The sequence below is a fragment of the Colius striatus genome, chromosome 7 (assembly GCF_028858725.1).
Source record: "Colius striatus isolate bColStr4 chromosome 7, bColStr4.1.hap1, whole genome shotgun sequence".
In the NCBI taxonomy this organism is placed as follows: Eukaryota; Metazoa; Chordata; class Aves; order Coliiformes; family Coliidae; genus Colius; species Colius striatus.
The window spans coordinates 8,624,301-8,647,020 of NC_084765.1; the positions used below are offsets into that span (position 1 = coordinate 8,624,301).

At 34.2% G+C, this 22,720-nt stretch overlaps 1 protein-coding gene across 2 annotated transcripts in view; it reads left to right on the top strand.

Annotated features, from left to right (window-relative positions):
• Nucleotides 1-22,720, top strand: part of SPON1 (spondin 1) — a 193,096-nt gene that overhangs the window by 53,947 nt on the left and 116,429 nt on the right. Inside the window, exons 4-6 of one of the 2 annotated variants that reach the window (XM_061999708.1) lie at nucleotides 5,002-5,075; nucleotides 5,710-5,832; nucleotides 9,499-9,647. In XM_061999708.1, the coding sequence (XP_061855692.1) occupies nucleotides 5,002-5,075; nucleotides 5,710-5,832; nucleotides 9,499-9,647 (346 nt within the window). The remainder of the gene's footprint in view (nucleotides 1-5,001; nucleotides 5,076-5,709; nucleotides 5,833-9,498; nucleotides 9,648-22,720) is intronic. The other variant, XM_061999709.1, reaches the window with a different exon arrangement.

Here is a 22,720-nt window from a genome sequence, read left to right on the forward strand (position 1 = left end):
GAATAATTTTTCTTAAAGTTTGGGGGATTTGTTTTCAAATTTCTTTAACTGGGTACTCATGCTGATGTTTAACTTTTACTTATTTTGCTTTTTAAATACAATATGAAAAATAAAAAGGATTTTCTTTTATGTCCTCAACCTGGAGTAGGGAAAGGTGGCTAAAGAGAGTGGTAGAATAAATGTAGGATGTAAAGATTAAAAGAAATATTGTAAAAGGGCAAATACTCTTTTTAACATGTCATAGCTATCCACAGTGGCTGTGCAATAATGACAAAATTAAAAGAATTCAAGTTGTGCCAGCAAGGAACTTGAAGGATGGTGAAGAGTAGCACATGTGGAAGGGTTTGAAATTTGACCTTTGCTTGCGTGATTCCTTTCTGATGCATCCTGGTATAGCAGGTAAAGGAGGCTAAAGACTGAAAATGGGGACATGATTGACTCTTTCTTTTCTTGTTTCTCTTGCATACTCAGAGGAATCAAATGTTTGAGTTCCCTGTGTACGTGGATGAGTGCCATACAGGTCACATAGACCTTTTCAGCAGAAAGAAAACAATACTTGATAAGCTTTAGTTTTTATTTTCATTTTTTCATTTTGATTTTAGGATTTGATAGGTAAGAGACAAATTATTTTCATTGATTCTTATCACAAATTACCTCAATGTGTATAGCTCTTAGATGACATAACTTTGTTCTCACTAGGTTAATAAAAACTGTACTCCAATATTTCGTAGATTGCTTCCATCTACTATACATAAACAGTACTATGAATAACAACATAGCCTCCAACCACCCAGTCCTATCCAATCTTTTATGACTTTTCTTTGCAGTATAACGTGTAATACTTAGTTTTGAAATACAAGGAGATGATATTTGCTACAAAAAAGAGTGGCTACCAAAACACCTGGTGAAGATACAGTTAGCAAATGGCAATGGGCTTTAAACAAAGCAAAATTTTCTTGGGAGTTCTAGACAAACTCATTTTTATCTCCTTTGATGTTTTCTTTTTTTTTTTTTTTTAGGTAATATGTGTGCTGTACATGTCAGAAATTATTTTGTCAGTATGAGTTTTTTCCTGAAGATTTTAGATTTAATATTTATGTCATGTGGCCATTCAAGCAAAGAACAAAGAGATTTTCTAAGGACAAATATAAGATAGCAGTATATATAATTATGCTTTCCCTTAGAGCTTTTTGTTGTATTATGTATGATGGCCAAATCAGTCTTGAAGTCGGTGAGCTCCTGTGTATGCCTGTGATGGTAGACCCAGGTATGTTATCAACCAAAAGGAATTTGAAGTTAGAGCAAATTGTAAGACAAGTTAGTAATAGTTTGCTCTTGTGGTGGGGTTTCCTTCAATTATATTTTCTGACAGTATGGTTGAAATGTTAAAAAATAAAACTAAAGAAGGATATTCTGGTCTATAGGTGTGCAGTTTTTATTGTTTTCACCTAACTAATCTATTAGAGAAAAAGCAGTCATCATGTGCAGTCATGTAAATGTTGAGTTATGACAACACTGAGAAACTTCACAGGAATATTAGTATGTTGTATCCAACATAAATATCAAGTTTGATTGGTTTGCTCAAACAGTGCTAACAACATGAAAATAAACAACTGAACAAAGCTGACAAAATGACAACAAAACCCACACCATCTGTCTTAGCTCCTAAGTTAGACATCAAGAAAGAAGTAATTTCATGCAACTTTTTAGTAGTGTTGACCCTTGTCAATGATGGCTGATGACAAAATTAGATTTAGGGATAGATGGAGCTTTTTCTTTCGGGAGATTGAGTGCTTTCCTAGTTGAAAATTAGTTTGAAGAATGTTGTTATCAAATACCTTACCAGCTTAAAAATTTCTGGGCATCTAATGGCTAATGGATTGTTTATGCTTTCAAGGGAATTTTAGTTTGTTTTAATAACTCCACTAAATATTAGGAAGAGGAATAAATAACGTTGGTAAACTTCTGGGAGTTTGCACATTTTCTGACCTTGTAAGTGCTTGACAGAAACACAGAGTTGTTTTTTTTCTAACACATCACAGAAAGAAATAAAATGAGAGCATTCTAAATAATGCATTAGAATTACAAAATCCACTAGCACCAACAAAATCACAGCAGATGTAAATATGTGGTTTTCATCTCACTGTGTAATGCTAAGGTAAATGGTACATTTAGAAATTCACTCCAAAAGACTATAAAACTAAAAAAGCAAACAAACTTAACATCCTTTAAGTATGACTGTTCTTGATAGCTTTCTGAGGTGGGAAATAATTGATAATTAATGTAATTAAATCAGTAAGGCATGGATAATTAAAGAAAATAATTTTGATGTCTGTAAGGACAAAACAAGGTTAAATGACAAGTAATAAACATCAGGAAAAAAGGTTTTTTTTCTACAATCCAGTAGCTGTGATTATTTCTGATTATTCAGGTGAAACTTGGGGTATCCTCACCAGCTCTGGCAAAACCTGTTTTATTAAAATTAACTCTAATATTATACTTAATGGTTTTGATGTAAACTTAAAAAATGTCATGGGAACAATTGTTGCATATCCTCTTCCTTACTACTTTTGTCACATCATTACACCTACAGAGGCAATTTAAAAAAAGAATATTTCTGTTGATGCTAGGATTTGACAAAAAGAGTAAGGAAGATGCTCTAAGACTGTTTCTATGGAAGAAAAGGAAAAAAAAAAACCCAAACCTAACAAACCACAACTCTCTTTCTGGTATGACCTGGAGTGTTCTCAAGGCTGCTCGGAATTTTTATGGTTTTGTGACATTTCCTGATTATTGGTATCTAACTGCAATTTACATGATCTTGATAGAGCTTTTCACAGCAGTATGGTACAGTCATTGTGGAACTGTGCTGGAAAGGGACATATTCCAAGGCAGTCTTTCAGGGCAGGTTTCACTCCCCTCATGCTCAGAGGTGGTCTGACCAAACTGGGATGGGACAGAGACTCTGAGTTGCTTGTATCCAGCCTACAACATTCTGAGGTGGTAGTGCCAAAACAATTATTACAGGAGCTGCCAGATAGGCCTTGATTTTTCTGAGAGATCTACAAAACAGAAACAGTAAGTAACATTTTAAGGAATTTTTCTTAAAAATCTAAAAGCTAGTGCTTCTAGGTGTGTATATGCCTGTAACATAAGGTTTTGCTCCTCAAGACTGGTGATGAAAAAGCTTTAACATCATCCAGAGTCTTCCTTCAAAGATAACAGAAAACAAACAGATATTTGGCATCGTGTTTCTTTTAGGCTTTTTTATTATTATTCCACGGTATGCTGATAGTCAAAGAGAGAAATTTGTAAATTAAAGATCCACTTAAATATGTGAATATGTAGGGGGAAGCAATCAGATCTCCCTTTCCCAAAAACATCAGACAGTACTGGATGTTTCAAGTGGTGGGAAGGATTTATGCAGACTAAGTGGATGTACACCTTGTGTAAATTACTGAAAGCTTTCTTACCTCTCTGTAAAAGTTAGCCATTCCATTCTTAAGCTGGTTTTGTAAGCCTCAAAACTGAAGGGAGGAATCATTAGTGCAAATTAGAACTTTAATAGAGACATAAAACAAAACAAAAGACCAAAAGGTAATGAAAAACTAGGCAGATACACTGAGCAGAGACTTTGGTTTGTCTTCCATCTACAAGCTAATTATTAAAACCATTTAATACTTGTAAATTAATTTAATATGATGTCTGTCTGAGTATTTGTGAAGTGTGCCTGCTTTAAGTATTTAGGCAGCCATCTAATACCAATCCTGTTCCACCTGGAATCAGTACCAAAACTGCCATTCAGGTTATTGGCTCCAAATAAAATTTCAAACACAGCTGAAAAGACAATGTCTCAGCTGCAAAGCTTTTGTTGTTAGAAAAGGAAATGTTCTCTCTAAAGCCTTTTCTGCAAAGTTGGTGTCTGCAAAGATGACCTGTGCTACACTGTTGGGTAGTATATACTCTTGTAACTGCATTATTCCATCATCCAGCTCCCAGATCATGTTCTCCTCAGAAAATTCTGTCCAAATAATGCCTTGAATTAAGCAAATTCAGCTTTCTTGTTGAAAGAAGATAATTTTGTATGGTTAACAAATGGTTAAAGAAGCTAATTGAGCTTATCTAGAACTGGAAGGGGTCACCTAAGTGGTTTGAACATATTTTCCAGTTGGTTTTGACATTTACCATATGGTGACCACAATAATAATGTGCAAGAAAACTTGGGCTTGATGGTTTGCAAACTTGAACATCTTTGAAACAAAATTCAATTTTTTATCTCTCAAATGGGAGGTTAAACAATCAGCTAAATTTCATCTGTACAATTTCAGATGTAAAAAATAAAGTTGCAGAGCAACTGTTTTTCGCTGTATGGTTTTAAGATTCATCTTCCCTGTCTCCCACTAAACTGAGTCTTATATAGTTATATTTTGTTTGAACTATAAGTCTTAATAAAATTTTCTAGATTAATTTTTAAGTGCCTTGTCTTTTGTAGCATTTGAATTACTTTTAAAGGCTTTAATTTATGCTACCTATTTTACTGTCTTCTGTTTTATGTGATATTTGCACTGAAATGCTGTCATAAGTCAGAAGTATATATGTCTTTGAAATGTCACGTAGTTTCCTAAAAACAGCTATTTGCTTTGGCTGTGCTTTTGTTCTGAAATTGAATGCAATTTCAACATTTTAGTATAAGATTTGATTAAAATGTTCAATATTCAGTTTACCATCATGCTTTTCAAGAGCACAGATCTTCACCATATGACTATGATAACTCCTCTAAAGGTAAAAACATTCCAAATTTCTGTAAGATGTATGAAATTCAAATGCAAGTTGAAACAAAAATATCCTATCTGTATTCCTGTATTATGTACATAAATTGTCAGAAAAGGGTTATATGCCTAGGTCTTAGCAGTTCAGTTCTGACCTTTTGCTACTCTGTCATGCATTTTCTTCTTCCATTAAGGAATAAATATATTTTAAACTCTTTATTTTTCTTTACAGAGCCAGTATTGTACAGAAACGCATAATTTATTTTCAAGATGAGGGTTCTCTCACCAAAAAAATTTGTGAACAAGGTAAGGTAAAGTGAAACATTGTTCTGATCTTGTCATCTTCCACTTAATTCTCTTAATGTATCACATTAAAATTTTGAGGCATCAAACTGTCATCTAGGTTCAAATTTGGGACCTTCAATTGTGTTCTTCCTTATCACATGTACTGTTTCACATAGAATCTTCCTTGCCTTCCCTTATATGTGACAATTGTACCTTTTACCTGATATTTGTGTGAAACTTGTTTGTCTCCAGGGCATTTAGTTTAATGAATTTGGGGCTATTTCATTCTTAAACCTAAGCATTGCATCCCACTAGAGGATTTATGTGCTTTGCTTGTCCAAAAATTTCCAGCCTATTGTGTTTTGAGATCAGCTGAGATTTTGTCCATGTTGGACAGAACCAGAAAGAAATCCCTTTGGAATCTGAAGATGACTGAAATAATTATGTCTTCTTATTTAAAATTGTAGATGTAAATAATTCAGTCTTCTTACAAATATGATCCAGGTATTTCAGGGTCCTAATTTATCTAATGTAACTTAAACCCCTCAAAATGGGTTTAACTCATATTTACTGAAGTATTTGTTCTGGTAACTTTGCTGTTTTCTCTTGATTTTGAGTTTTAAATGTTATTAATGGATATTTGCTGCTTTATCAGATGGAGCCTCAGAAGGTGTGACTGAGAAACCAATTTTTGATTGTTGTGCCTGTGGAACTGCCAAATACAGGCTAACTTTTTATGGAAATTGGTCAGAAAAAACACATCCCAAAGATTTTCCACGTGAGTGTCATTGTTTTACTATTGTATCAAGAAGGGACTTTGAAGAGGATTGGGTCTTGTTGTTCAACATATTACTTTTTTACAGCTCTGCCATGAGTACAATACTGCTTATGTTAAGCATTGAAAATCTATGGATCTTTCTGTGAGTGCTATACATAACAAATGAATTCTGTAGATTTGTCTGACATTTTAAACTGAAGCGTGTATGAGCTCACACGACAATCAAGCCTATGAAATTATTTGAGGGCATTAATCCCATCTAGTGGTCTCTAAACACTGCTATGTTGTCTGTGGTTGATCATTATACAGACTTTATGTGTAGATTTTTATTTATTGTTGCCACAGTGTCAGAATATCATGGTATAACTTACATATGATTTGTGTGGCAATAAGCTCACCATTTGAACAGTCTAAGCAATATTGCTTATGTTGAGTGTCTCATACATTTTGAGTTGAGTGTAGTATTGTTCAATTATTATTTGTCAGCCTAATACATGGGAGATAAAATAAGCCAAAATCAGTAATCGCAGGAATGCTCTTGTAAGCTATTGTGTGATTTATTTATCTGCTGAGTGTCACACTTTATATGCATTATTTGTATGGATTCAGCTGGTGGTGAAAAATAGGGCAGGAGAAAATGATTGAAAACTATTACATTAATATGACTTAATAATGTAATATTGAGGATAAATTGCCTTTTCTATTAAATCCAAGTTGGGGAACACATTAAGAGTATGGGTGCCTAAATGAAAGTAACCAAGTTGCAAAAGTTTGCCACAACAATGAACCCTGTAGACCTCTGTTCATTTTTCCCCAGTTATAAAGTGATGTAATAAAAAAATAGCTATATAATGTTAGTAGGATTAAGCCCAGCATTAACATCTGATAAAATTTTAGACTGAAATTTCTGAAATTTGAGAAACAATCTCATCCAGGTGTAGTGATGTTAAAAATGAAAACTAGTCTTTGACATTATTTTTTAAAATATTGAACTTATGCAGAAAATATGTTAAAATAAAATGCTGTTCATGATATACTGGAATAAATCACTATTTTTTTTGCCAAACTATCATATATAAAATTCTACTGTGCACTCAGTATGGCTGAAATAGAAAGCAGAGGATAAAATTTATATTTTATGTATTTTCTTTTACTGTCACACTGAAATATTTCTGGAAGGTGCTGTGCAAAACTTTTGTTTCTGGGGAACTATTAAGAGGTTTTCACAGATTCCATAGATTAAGAATAATTTTACACTTCTTATACCCATGCAATTAAAATACCTCTGTTACATTAAATTTTAAAGTGTATTTTCTGTTTAGGAGTTCTCAGATACACTTTTTCTATAAAACATTGCTTAGAATGAAACCATCATAACATAATCTTGTTCTGAATCTGCCAACATGTGAAACATTTGCAAACGTCATACAGATTTTGTAAAAGATTTAGGGTAGATGTAATTCACTTCAAACAGCTATTGGGCAAACAGGTGGGCCAGCTGCCTTACCCACAGAACAAATATCTTTAAGGAGAGGTGTTCAGTGGAAGATGCTGGATTCTGGTTCTGAAGACTATTAGATGTTCTTGCTTTGTTTAGGACAGGGAACATGAGAAGCTTTGGAGCATGTGGATAATTCATTATCCACTTTACTAAAGACTTAGAGGCACTCTGATTCCTCTCTCTAGTGACAGATTTTTTTCTTTTGTAGGGACTATGTGGAAACTTCTCTTTCAATAAGTTTCACTAAATGGCATTTACTGTTTCAGGGAAAGCTGCTATGATTTGTGAGATGGTGTGTTCTAGGAAGGAAGAACAGGCAAAACTGGTGCTCCCATCAATGGAACTGAATGTCAGTAACTCACCAGTTTGACAAAGTGACAGTGTTACTTAAGGAACAATCTTGGGTCAAGAAACCTTCATCTGACACTATAGTCCCTTCAGCTATTATCTGGCCTGGGAGGAGGTTTAGTTTTGGGTTTTCTCCATTTTGGGGCTCAATTATGGGTTAACTTTAATGGACTCTGAAAACATCAAACCTACCATAATTCAAAGCTCTGTAGGTGTATTTTGGTCCACATCTAGCACTAAGGAAGTTGCAGAGACTTTGTTTACTGTGTTGCTGAGCCATCTCCCTCATCTATCTTATTCTGTTTGCTACACTTTTCTAGCTTTTTTCTGCTACCATTGAAGTTCATTTTTTATTTCTAATCTATTTTCTGTTCTACTGTGATTAGGTTGCTGCATCTGACTTTATCTATTCAATTCTCTACACTATCTTTTTCAATTTCACTGTCCCACCTTTCAAATCTTAAATTTGCATTCTTTTTGTTTACTTCATTATTCATTTTTCATTCATTTGTTCTAGTTTTCGACTGTTTTTCCTGCTACTCTCTACCTTTTGTATAGCAAAAAAAAATGGTAAATATTATCGCATTCCATCATTCTGTCTCACTCATCTCCTACAGTCTTTGCACTTTTACCAGTCTGCCTGCTTATGTGAGCACTTCATTTTCACATCCTTCCTTTAAGCCAATATCTTTGCAGTATTTTATTTGACACTTAAGTGAATTCATTTTTATTTCCACTAGTGTGGGACTTCTGTGACTACTTATTTCTGCTTGATTCTCTTTTCAGTTCTGTCAGACTTCTCTAACATTTTCTTTTTAAACTGTTACTTTTTTTTCTTTTTCTGTTTGACAAAAAAAAGAACAAGAATCCTTTTGCCTAGTTCTATAAATCTTGCACTATGAGAAATTAGGGCAAGCGAATATAGAAGCACTAAAATCCACTTCTTTGCTCTCTTCTTGAATGAAAGGGAACCCCTACTAATGGTTGAGGCAAGGCTGGGAAAGGAGACCTGATACATTTATAATTTAAGTATGTAGAAAGAGAAAAAAGCCAGCTATGTCAATTCCAGTAAGAAGTGTTTTTTACCATTGTTTCAGAAGTTTCCTGGAAGGTATGCTGGCTACTACTTGACCATAAAAAGTAAATGTTTTACCTCTATTTAAGCAAGAAGTTGTTAGGAGAAGGTTTCTGGCTCAAAGTGTTTTGTAGCTCTGTGACTGATAATGCTTGGATATCAAGCTATAAATTTAAATCTGTAACATGTAATGATAGTGTAATCATATTTGTACATCTACCTTTTGCTGGTAATCTGCTGTCACCACTCAAACTCAGTGGACTTAGAAACCAGCATCTCCCATTAAGGAAGTTAGTTGCTGTTAAATGTTTGAGTGATCACTGAAGTTCTCCTTTGCAGGTTTCATTCTCAAAAATTTTACATGGAAACCAAAAATTAAGAGATTCTTAAGCTTCCTGAAGAAGTCAAGTCTTTAGTGAAGAAAATATATACCAAGCCTTGCTGTTGGTGGTGCTGCTTGATTAGCCAGAGTACAGTCTTGCTCACCATTTCTGCCTATGTTGTTATATCCAATAATTGCTGACACTTTATGCCTAATTTCTGTATTTTACTTGATCCTTCTTATTACTCTAAAGATATGGTATATTAATGTAGTGAAACCTGACAGTGTACAACACGTGCAAAACCATAATACTGATCAAGACTGGGTACTTCAAACCATTCACTTTAATAAAAAATTAGGAATTTTGCTTTGAGACTGTCTTGACGGTTGATTTTTTTTCTTTTTTTTTCTCCCCAAAAGGACGCACCAATCACTGGTCTGCAATCATTGGTAGTTCTCACTCAAAGAACTACATCCTTTGGGAATATGGAGGATATGCTAGTGAGGGTGTCAAACAAGTTGCAGAGTTGGGATCCCCTGTAAAGATGGAAGAAGAAATTCGACAGCAGGTAGGTGTAATTTAGTGTATACTTAAAAAAACAAAAGCGTCCTACCTTGTCCCGTGATGATTTGTCATTGATGGTGTCTGTGAATGTTGCTGGCTACTTTTCAGTTTGGAAGATAGGAGTTCTGCTTGTCTTTCTAGACTCATTCTTAAAGTTTTTGCCTGTGTAAGGACAAGCAAATTGTAGTATTCTGAACTCTAGAAAATTTTGTGTGTCATGCGAGACAGGAATCAGAGGTAGGAAAAAAGAATAATGTTTCCATTTTTAATCATGAAGACACTGATGGTTTGTTAAAGTACTAGCATGAAGATGTGAAGCAGTGTGCCTTATTTTTGAAGTGGAGATTTTTAACTTATAGTATATTGTAGTTTAGTTGTGGGTTTGCTGTTGTTTTGGGGTTTTTTTTGTCTGCTAAGGACCTTATTTGCAATTTTCTGCAGATTCATTCAAGCTGGAAATGCTCTTGCAGTAGACAGGTGAATTTTATTGCTGAGCAGGAAAGCTTTACTCAAATGCATTATTAAAATCTGATGAATCAGGATTATGGTTTAAGGGCAAAAGAGCCTTTACAGTGTATCATTTTACAGGGGATTGAATCACCTGAACAGAAATTGATGTTTCAAATAGTTTATATATTGTTTTAATTTTGTTGCATCAAGTAACAAGCAACAAAATAAAATGCATCAGGATATGGTGATGATTGTTATTAGGATATCTACCTCCATGTAATAAAAGTTCTCATTGGAAACTTAGCTCAGTTATAAGACAGAAAAGAATGTAAATATTATTACATATAATAGAGATATACACACAATTTTTGTAGATAGTTCTTTGTGGGTAAATGCACATATATAGTTATGGTTATTCCACATGGGAGAGGAGGCACAAATTGCCCCCAACAGCTTATTACCTTGTACAGATGAGACAGGAGCAATTCTCTTCCAGCCAAAATGATTCTGTGATTCAGTAAGAAAAGTTAAAAGTTCAGGCAGAAAAGTTAAAGACATATTTGATTTTCTGATTCTGCTTTCCTGGCTTTCTTCCTCAAATAATAAAGTGATACAAGTGACGAGGAGGCTGAGTCTGAGGCAGAACAGTGTCAAGTAGAGTAGCAGGGGCACACTACAGGAATATGGGAGCCAAAGGGCTTGTTTTGGCGTTTCATGTGCTTGCTTTGTTACGCCAGTCTTTAGTATGCCATGAGAGACAAGACAAAATTTAATTGTTATGCAATATTTTTAATGGATTCCTGGGACATTTTCTGCTATGCCAAAACTGAGAATTAAAGATTTCAAACCAGTTGGAATTTTATAGAAATATTTTTGTTTCAATCATTCAACACACATTCTTTTTTATAAGGTACAAATTTTAACAGTAGAATCAAAATAAATATAATAAGAATAGAAAATAGAATTTTACACTTCTGTAATGAACAAAAAATTATTTCCCTATTCATAATTATTTATGTATTTCAGAGAAAATTATCTATTTCTCTAAGAGACACCCTTTTCCTTAACTTTGAACACATGTAAGAAACCCTCTGTACATACAATCATTTTTGCTACATTCCCGTTGATCTTTGCTATATTGAATATTCCTAAATATGAAGTCAGAAAAACTAAAAGCAGTACTGAAGATGACAATGTGGATTAATAATATTCATTTTTGGTAACTGCTGTATGTTAGAGACAGTATTTTAAAGCCTCCTGTATAACACTTAGATTGTATACAGAGTTATTCAGAGAGCTTCAAGAAAAGATTAAATTATTTTTATATAGATAGTGTAGAACAACCTAAAAGACTGTTTTGCCCACAAGAAAACTTGTACAGTGAAAGGCTTTGCGTTCTAAATTAATTTGCTGTTTTGTGATGCTGAATCACGTAAAATCACAGTAAAACAATAGCTAGTGTGTTTGACAAGAAACTCCCAAACCAAGACAAATAAAATAAAACCAGCTTATAATTTAATAAATTAAAGGGTTAGGAAAAAGAAGGTGAAAACGACATTGAATATAGGGCTGAGATGTGATGATGGGTACATTATTCTCTATCCTGTAGTAAACCTTTGGTGTATGTGGACCTTGATCCTAGATAACTTACCTATGCATCTTCACTGAGAAGTAGGTGGATTTTATCCTAAAAACACCATACAAATGCAGGTGTATTAAAGTTATAGCAGAGTATTTCATAGGCCACATGTATTTTATAACTTTTGCTGTTTCTTTGGGAAACCAAGATTTTATCGTAGTAGGTCTACACAAAATCTATTTGGTTTAAATAGTGTATTTGTACTGAAAATGAGATAATTTCTTTGCACAGTCATCACAGATACTTTATAAATAAGGGTTTGGTGCATCTGAATTGTAGCTATACAAAGAGCTCAGCTCAGCTCAGCTCCAGAGGCAGTAGGGGCATGAGGAGAGTGTGGGATCAAGTGCAAGTAAAGGTGCAGTTGTGAAAGATCATACCTATCATTGGGGGAATAGGCAGTGAATTTGGAAGGAATATGGAGAAGAATGAAAATCATGATTCTTTGTGCTTTCCAAATTCTGAGTTCTTTGTTATTATGTTCCATATATGTGCAAAAAAAAAAAAAAGAGATTATTTTTACGTTGGATTCAAATCAGAGGTGATTGTGATTTAGAGTACACAAAATATCTACCTGGCTACAATTTCAAGGGCTGTTGGAGTTGCATATGAAATGAAGTTGCACAGCTCATTTCAACATCAGGTCTGTTTGATTGCGTCAGACCTGCAGTAATTCCCTTGTTTCTCCTGCTATTAACTTAGACCACTACAGTATGTCAACAAACACCATGACAGTTTTATAGAGGTTTTTTGGTTTTTTTTTACTTTTTGGTTCTTTTTATCACGTGTTTAAGCTGCACTATTATTTTTAAGACTTACCGAGGTAAAGTTGTCCAACCAAGGCAGCAAAGGTAGTAATGCCAGGAGCTAATTTGCTGACATTTCATTAAGAATTTTCTTCCTTTTTTTTCTTTTTCTTTTTAAATTGCAGCTTCTCTCTTGCAATGTCCTTTCCTGCTTTGAAATTGGGTAGAATTGTTTTCTTCCCCCCCACTACCCAGTCTACAATTTCCCCCTTGTCCCTTGCTTATTTTACCTTTATTTTCTATATCTCTTGTCCTCCCACCCTTCTCTTATGGGATGGTAAGGGCATGGAATTTCTCAAAATGACCCTTCCAAGTTGCTTTAGAGGATTTTGAAAAAACAAGCAAGGCAGTTTTTATGCTTAATTCTGGTGCCCAGACTCAAACCGCTGTGCAGCAGCAGAGAGCTGGGGCCATAGCCCTCGCCTGCAGCATGCTCACAGAGGGGGAATACTCTTCTTACAAGGCCAGATTCAACTTTGGAATCTACTATTTTGTGTGCAGTTTCTTAGGTGAATATGCAGACACATATTTATGCAACTGTCTCTGTGTCATTGATATTATCTAAGGTTTTATGAATAGTAATAATAATAAATAATTTAATGATTTTTATAAATTATTACTAAAAATCTACCATCCCTGTGTGAAACAAAGAAAAAAAGTTTTCTTTAAATAGAACTTTATTAAGAAGTGTCCCAGCAATTATGTGTCATTAACTAAAGATTCTCAAGCATAAACATTTCTGCTCCCCATTTAACAAGCTGCTGAATCATCATCAGCTTTTCTTCTTGACTGAGCACCTTGATTTGTGTTGTTACTGTAAAGAGCCTGTGTGATATTTTTGCATGGATGGTCTTAGGTGCTGTAAACTTGCTTTGTAGTTTGTTTATCTGGGATAACTTAAGGGAACTACTCAGCCTTTTTGTGAAACTTTTCCTGGCAGTCTAGAAAGAAAACCACAGCATATAAGAGTTTTATTAAAACAATCTGTCAAATGGTTGATATGCACAACAGAATAATTAATGCATTATATTTCAGAGGTCATAAGTGAACAAAAAAAGATGGAAGCAAAAGAATGCTTACCGACCTCATATATTTCTGAAAAATGTTCTCTTTTTCACTTTGTTTTCAGAAAACATAATTTGTCCAGAACCTGTTATTTGATAAACTGCCCAGACACAAACAAATACAGAATTTGAAAAGGGAATTCTGTGTCCATATTGTGATTAGCTAAGATGGTTAAAAATGGTTATGGATCAAATAAAATAGTGTGATGCTAAATGTTATATCCTAGACAAATGAAACAAGTTTAGAGACATTGTCATTCCTCTTTGATTTAAATTTCTTACACCTTAGAAGAACTCATTTGGTTTTATCTAATTATTTTAGGATGAGGAGTAAGTTGTTTTGCCACTTTTTTTCCCCCTTTTTTTAAACCAGGATAAGTAATATTCTATACCTTGCTGCTGTCTCCATAAAATGCATTTTCGACTCTGCTTATTCCCTCTGGACACATAGATGACATTCTTACAGGTTCACTTTAATGCTCTCTGAAATGTCAGTAAGTAGGATGACTTTTTCCAGTGTCTTCGATGGCCTCAGATTAGAACTGACTATGCCTCCAGACCTTTGGGAAGTGCAAGTTTTGCTTTCCAGTAAGATACTTGCAAAATTTTTGATGCATGACAATTTATGGCAAGACATTTTATTAATTGAAGATGAAACCTGAAATATCTGAATCCCTCTTGAGACAAAAAATATGTAATTATTATAACTCTATCCAAATGTCTTTAGAAAATAGTTCTGGCTTGGATTTTTTTTTTTTTTTTAACATGAGTATTTTGGAGACAGAGAGAGAGATATACACACATATATATATATTTATATATGATAAATCCATGTAATTAACAAAAAAAGAAAAAAGTAAACATTTAAGTAGTTTCATTGCTGGATTGATTCTGATGGATTGATTCTTCTTGAGAAGTGTTATGTCAGTATTTCAGCTGCCATTTCATTACCTGTTCTTTAGCACAGCACTATGTTCTTCCACAGAACAAAAGTGGTCATTAGATTTTTCTGACTGAACCTGTTAAGTCACCTGAATTACAAAGAGGAATCTGCAGTATATTGATTACATTTTGTTGTAGAGCTAGGCAAAGTATTATCGTATTTACTGAAACAGGCTCAATTTTGCTTTTGGAATTATCTGTTATTGTGTACTTATAGGAGTTAAAATTAGCTAACAAACTGGAAGGGTTCATCTGAGTTGCACTTCTACTTGACAGAACAACTAATAATTCTTCCTGAACACATGGTCCCTGAGACCATGGTAACCCTAACAATGAGAATAAGGCTTCTTTGCACTTGAAAGTTGTGATTACTTCAGTAGTGGTTTAATCTATCCTTGTTCAAAGTAGCCAAAAAATTAGTGAAAATATGATGGCTTGATCTTCATTACAGGTGGAGATTAAAATTTAGACGGGATCTTAGATTATTTTGGCATGTATTACTATTGATATTTATGCTACTTATTGTTACTTATGCAGACTAGAAGAAGTTGGCCTGCTATCTACCTTTGGCCAAACCTTTACAGAATGGTGCCAACATACCCACAGGGTCCCCTTCATCCTGAGACCCTAGGAGGGAATTTGAGTTCCCATCCAATTTTCAGAGGCACCAGTCTCTCTCTGTTGAAAAGACAGGAACACTTAGGAAACATTAGCAAGACCATAAAGTATGATAGTGAAGGTATAGTCACTCTTCTTACAAATAGTCCAAATTCTGTGCAAAGCCCACAGAAATATTTGGTAGATTTTTTAGACTTTTTTTCTAACAGTGGAACAGTAAACACTGTCCCAGCATGCTTTCTATATTAGTTATACTGTAACTTACATACTGTATTTAATGTTTTACTGTTATTTAATGTTATACTGTATTTAATGCTGTATTTGATCTAATTCTGGACAGATCAAGCTACCTGATTGTAAATATCTATCTGGACTTCTGTTTGATCAGTTAGACTCTTCTATTGCTCTATGCATACACTTGTGGTACTTTTTCTGCCTTTTGAAAATGTGGAGTGGTAGATTTTCTATCCTTTCCTTTTGGAAAAGATACCTTGCATAATAATTAAAAATCTCTGGCATGTTGGTAATTAGAAGTTTACTTAGAATTAGAATTTTAATTAGATGTTTACATAGAATTACTATACTAAATTTCTGCCAAAAATAAATTATTGTCTATTTATGTCATAAAGTGAAACTTTATCTCCGAGTAAATAGCTTATGCAAAAGGATTTAGAACCTCTCTTCTAAGGTGGCTTCAAACTTTTAACAGACTTCTCTTGGAAACTGCACTTAAAATGATGCACAGTTTGTGTTGCTTTCTTTAAAAAACACACAAACAAAACCTTTTCACCACAATTACATTCCCTTTTTTTAGTAAAAAAGGGAAATATGTTTCTCATAAGAAATAAAGGTGATGTTGAGTGACATTTTGCTCTTTGAGGCCATAGGATTAATTGCTGTGAACATGATGTTAATGTAGCTCAAAGTACAGCATTCATTTGAAAAGGCACTTGTTTAAAATGTGCCTTTTTTATCATGACAATTATAGAAACCCTTTAAAAATGTAATTTCATTTTCACTTAAATCTTACCCATGAGTTATAGGGCAGATACTTAGAGGTCACTTCACTTTAAAAGGAAAGCCAGAAAGATAAAATCAACATTTTTTTCTGTCATAACAGTAAATAAATTGTGTTTCTACAAACCCTTAGTCTTCTGAAAAAAAATGTGGAAAACCCCAAATTTAAATTTCTTCACTGAGTTTTATTTCTTTTAACTTATATAAACAGCACAGTCACTGGATATTCACATCAGTAAGCTAGTATTTGCTTTCAATAACTACTCTAGTCTCTAACTGGAATTACATTGCAAAAGTTTGGTTTTTTGTGCAACTTCTAAGGAATCACGTTTTTGCTTTACAAATAACTAAACACACTTTGAGATATCAAAAAAGAAATAAAACACTCATCTATCAAGGTGAAAAAAAAAGCCATGTCTTTCAATTTTTTTATAATAAAGGCTTCACTTCCATTTCAGTCAGAAAAACTATTGTTTTGTTGGTGAAAATAGTCTCTGTAAACACTGGAAAACATAATTTTTAATAATTCTAAATGGTACAGAGCACCTTCAGTTAATATAGAAGACACTGGAGTTAATCCCTCTTTTACAAAATCAAGCTCTGATAAATAAATATTAAGTGGTGTATTATTTCCTGTGCTGAAACATGAAAGATGGAATATACTTCTAATAGTTCATATAGTCAGCCAATACAAATGAATAGGAAAATTAGTGCTTATTTGAGTACTCTGAAAATATCACTGTGTTATAGATAAGCTCTTAATCATTAAAGCACAGTCCTTATGTCACTGTTACTCTATGTGTGGTTCTTCCATTTGGATGATTGTGAGAGCTGGCAGATAGTGAACACAGTTTGTGCAAAACATCCTGATTTAGAATGACATGCAAAACAGCATTTTGAAATTGTGTTTAGCCTTAGGTCAAAACTTTCATAAAATAGTAGCTTGGTTAACATCGCTTTTTCAAGTTTTGTCAAGTTGCTTTTTGCCACATTTTTCCAAGAACAAGAAAATACTGGAAAATTACTGGAAACTCACTCTGTCAGTAGAATTGTAAATCTTAGTGAAACATTCTGGTTAACAATGCTTGTTTGGATTTGTGCTACATTTTTAATCCACTTGTTATTAACGTTCAGGGCTAGGCCAAGTACCTTATAGTTATAGAGAAACGAAGGTTTCTTTCAATACCAGATGCAGACTTTTTACCCTCATGATCTAGAAACCATTAAACCACTGTAATTTTGTTCTATGCTGGATGGATGTTTCCCTTGCAAGAAACAGCCTCTGCGATTTAACATGACAGGTGTGTACAATTGTTGCTTCAGGAATTATCTTTCCATATACTGTAGTGTATGATGCATTGCAGGAAATTTCTTCATCTACTTAAAATTAAAAAATTCCTGTGGAAATTTTCAGTACTGAACATGCTTCTGTTAGGACACTGTTTTTACACAGAAGGACCTCCTGTTGACTTGCGCACACTACATGTAGCTATGCTGTGCAAATATAGCATCAGAAGCACTTTTCCCACCCTACATTGCACATCTGGCCTGTGTTCTGTCCAGTCTGCTCAGAAATGTGGAATGTCCTCCCAATTAAAGCAGCCTCCAGTCCAACTTTTCTATTTCGAATGAGAAATAATTTCAAGGAGTGATATTCTGTCAATGTCAGGGATGCTGGTACTTGGTGCTCCCAGGAGTGAGTGGCTACTGTAAGGCGAGCTGAGCTTCTCTCTGCCTGCTGTTGGGGGCAGCTGGAGGAAATTCTTGGCTCAGGTCTTTTTTCTTAACCCTTTTCCTTTAGAAGTAACTGACAGTCTCCATACTTCCCCCATACCTGGTCAGCTGATGACTGCTGATTGTTCTGGCAATAGACAAGTAGAGATGACATGAGGGAAAACAAAGTCTGTATAATTTCTTTGTATTTTCTGCATTTTTAACAGCAGTTGCTATTTGATAATAAATAAGGCAGCTTGATTTTTCTAAACTGCAGTTTACAAGCTCTCATCTTGCTTAATGAATTCCAGAGCTTTCACAACTCTAACTTGTATGAGAATCTTTGAAGTTTTGCCTTCTGAATAATTACCCAGTTATTGATATGAAACAATTTGCATAACAAAACAATGAGTGAAGTTTATATCAGTTAGTTCAACAGTTAGTTTCCCTTTCCCTTAATTTGCTTTGCTGCTTATTTTCTTCCTATTATCACTGGTGGTTCATTGCTAATATAAACCAGGAAGAAATACAGCTTTACAGTAAAATCCAATAATCAAATTTTCTCTGCCTCTGATAACTGCCTGGATTGCAATAAAGCAACGTGAGAGAAAGGAAACAGTTGCCTCTACTTCTAGTAGATTCAGTCATTTGGACAGTATTCAATAATTTTAGCTCTCCAGTACATAGACATAAAAGTCAGGAGGAAATGTTGACTATTCCAGACAATATGATTGGATTGCTAGACATTATTTCCTAATTTTAAAGTATTTTAAAATGTCTTGCCTTTTCATTTCCTGCAGCTAGATTTTATCATGCTGTTCTGCTGTCACAAAATTATTACTGTCCTATAGCAGATTCATCCAGTGGAAAGATGAGATTAAATGACTTTCAAGTTATTTTCTTTCAGTCTATGACTGTAGTATTTTTAAAACATGGACATGTCAGATTCATTGAGTCTTCTTATCCTGTCAATACTGAGGGACAAAATCCATCTGATAGCAAAAGTTCAGCACTCCTAACAACCAGTCTTTAGTCAGAGAAGTCAGTCTGATCTGGATTTATTACTTGCGGCTACTCTGTTTTGGAATGGCAGCTCTAAATCCTAACAAGGCACAACAGATGCATTTGAGGAAGGACTCTAAGGCACTTAGGAACTGTCTTAGAGAAACACAAGCAGAATGTTAAGTAATATAAACTGTAGAAGAGCTAACACCAATATTGTCAAATAGTTTGAAGGGCATGTACACCAGATGCTTAGGCTCCTCCTCTCCTGGGAGACATTGCCTAAACTCCTGTTGACTTTAGCAAAGTCAGGTTATAAGGGTCAGAGTACCGCTGAAAATTAAATTAGGGAAGAGTTTACTTCTCTCTGAATACTTTCATCTGCAGGCTTAACCTGTGATTAAAATGCAGTGGCTGCATAACCAGTGACATTCAACTGCCTATTAAGGAGGTGCTGGAAATGCTGAAGAAATACCTGAACTCTCATTAGCAGCATTTGTCAGGAACCACAGGATCTTTCCCTGTTTTTTCTCCTGTTGCATTGTAAATATCGTTCAAAGGAACAGCATGATATAACAGCTGATGCTGAAGAGTTCTACTAGCTCATTTGACTTGCAAATACTTAATTATTCAGATAAATTTTCAACTTAAACAAAAACTAAGGAAAGAACCTCACAATGTCAAATTCATTGCTCTGGCATTTGCTTTTTATGGTTTATTTTATTTGTTTTGGAACCTCAGTTAAGAACTCTTTTACTGTGTTAAATCAAATGCTTCTTTCCATCTAAATTCCAGCCAAACAGAAAAATACTATGAACAAATATCATATTTCATAAACAAATATGGATGCAAATATATGAATGGCACTTGACCCATAACATTTGTTAAGACAGCTCCTCTCACTAAATATCTGGATCCCAGATACTGATTTCCAAAATCTCTTTATTGCTTTTAATGTACAATGAATAGGCATATTCAGGTATTATGTTATGCGGGTATTAATAAGTAATGAATCAACTGGCCCAAGATACTGAAAAGGGAGGTTATTCAGCTCTCTTTATTTCAACATTCAGCTTTGTTTTCTTAGATTGTTTTCCAGTCTGAATCTGAAAGGACTTATGTTGTGGTTAATCAGACAAAAATGGAAACAGGACTACTTATTTTTAGGTGGGAGAAGGTTGATGCTGTTGCTTAGACATTATCTCAAGAAAGAATTTTGTGTATGCACATTGTACATTTCTTGAAGTCCACCAATCAAACACTGACATACAATAAATATTAATGAATTTAGGAACTGTAATATATCCTTTACCCTGAAACAGATTCAAGAGTTACATAGGGCTCAGATGAAAATGCCTGTTACTGTCATTAGTTTCTGGTTACAAACTTCTTGGTTTCTTTTTAAAAAGGTGTTACTGGATTCCCTGCCAGTCAGCTCTTTCCATTAAACATAGCTCAACTCATTAATTTTATTCTTGCTTCAGTCAGTGATATCTTTAAATAAATACCATTACTTATATTTTGGGCCATGTTCTACTGTTTCAAGAACACTCTGTGCAAAAAAGCTGTACAGAAGTTGTTGGAAACAATCAAGTGGAATATGAAGGAGTGGAATAATTGTTACCTGCATTGACATTTACCAGTATTTGATGACATGTTTTAGGAAATGATGGAAAATATTGGGCTCAAAAGTAGGTACATTGATAACTAAAAATTTGTGTCAGGAGGTTGGGGTATCCCTTTGTTCCACAGTAGCTAGCAACAGGATAAGGGTTAATGGGATGAAGCTGGAATACAAAAACATCCATTTAAATATAAGAAAAAAAATATTTTACTGTGGGGATGACGGAGCAGGGAAACAGGCTACCCACAGGAGCTGTGGAATCTCCTTCCTTAGAGGTCTTCAAGACCCACCTGGACATGTTCCTATGCATCCTAATCTAGGCGAATCTGCTTCTGCAGGAGGGTTGGACTAGATGATCTCTAAAGGTCCCTTCCAACCCCTACCGTTCTATGAAAAATATAGAAAATGTGTTTTCAAATAATAATTTAGACATTTACATGAGATAGTGACCTGTATCACAACATATAAGTCTCTGCTTTGCCAGGATAAGCACTGAGTACCTCAAATGTTTATTTTCTTCTTTATGAGGGAAAAGAGGCCAGCACAATATCTGGAGTAGTCTATGAGCTGCTTAAATACCATCTACCTTCCCTACATTTCAAGTCATCTAGTTTGGACAAGTCAGTTTATTTCTCTTATCATAATGTAGTTTACACAATACTAGTCAGTGTTGGGAAAAGGGGAAAAAAAAGACTTAAGTGTCTGCAAAAACTATTTTCTTTATAGAAATGGAATACTAAAATTATTATTTGTGCTATTTTCCCTGTAAGTTGGTGATGCTAATTTGGATGTTGAGGATGCAGTGACTTTTGCCCCTCTCCCTTTCTTTTATAACTGACTTTTTTAATATTTTCAATACTTTTAATTCATTCAATACTTTAAAAATATCTTATTATGAAAAATATCAGTGTAAACCCCAGAACTCTTTAAAATAGTCCCTGCTTTTAAATTCTATTGAAATATGGGAAGGAGTTATTAAACATTCTTTTATTATAGAATGAAAATACACTTGGACTGCATAGTTTATGAAGTTATGTTGATACACAATCCTGATGACTTATTGGTATTAGTTGAAGGTTTGAGAATTTGTTATTGAATATCTCACAGACAGCTGTGCCTTTAAACCAAGCAAGAAATAAATAAGTGTGAATGCATGTGTGCCTGATGACATTTTAAATTGCATTATATGAGCTGGGATTTATAGCTTCTATTTGGATATAAATCCTTATATTAATTGATAGTGGAGTGATAGGGGAAGATAGGGGAAGAGGCTGTATGATTTCTTGATGAATAACATTTTCAACATACAGAACTGCAACATTCCACTTCAAATATGTTCATGAATCTGTTTACCTACTTTTTTCAGTTTTAAAGAGGATTCTTAATATGAAGGTAAGTGGAACAAAGAGAAATAAACAGTCAGTGGCTTTGCCTGCAGAGGAATAAGGTATAATTTTGTTAATTTCTTATTTATAATAAGCATAACCTTCCCTTGGCTTTGTATTCATGGAGGTTGAGGACTGCAAAATGACAGTTTATTGTTTATCTTCAACTTGTGTTTTGGAGCTGTGCAGGAGGTTAAAGACATTAACACGAGCAATGTACATTCTAGCTAAGATTTTGTAAATATATCTAGTCAATTATGAACCTAATACATTACTGATTAATATCTATGAATTCTTCACAGCAGGCTTTTGTTGCTTCCTTGCTTTGATGCTTTAAAACATCAAAATGCAGCCTTTCCTTTTAGTGTTCTGAAACAATTAGGTCAGTTCAAATACCCATCTGAATTATCACTGCTATTCCATTCTGACAGCTTCAGCTTTGCACAACAATGTTGAGAACTTAGGTTGTTACAGGTATTATTTTTGCTTGCATTCCTTTTACAGCTGAGCATGGGCCTCTAAAAGCAGTTTTCCATAACTGCGTGTAGGGCATTCTACTGAAAAGTTCACCATGACTTTTATGCTTTTGAAATAAAACCACAGGAATAAGTAGATCTTTGTCATTATTAATTTTAAAGTAATATATACAAAGGCGAATATGTGCTTGTATAAAAGTGGATATAATATACAAAGTTATATGTGACCATAGTATATATATCATTTAATGTTTAGACACATGAGAAGGCTGTGGATAATAATTTTCTTATCCATGTAAACTATATCCAAAGTCTGTAGCTAGCCATACGTCTGTCACAAG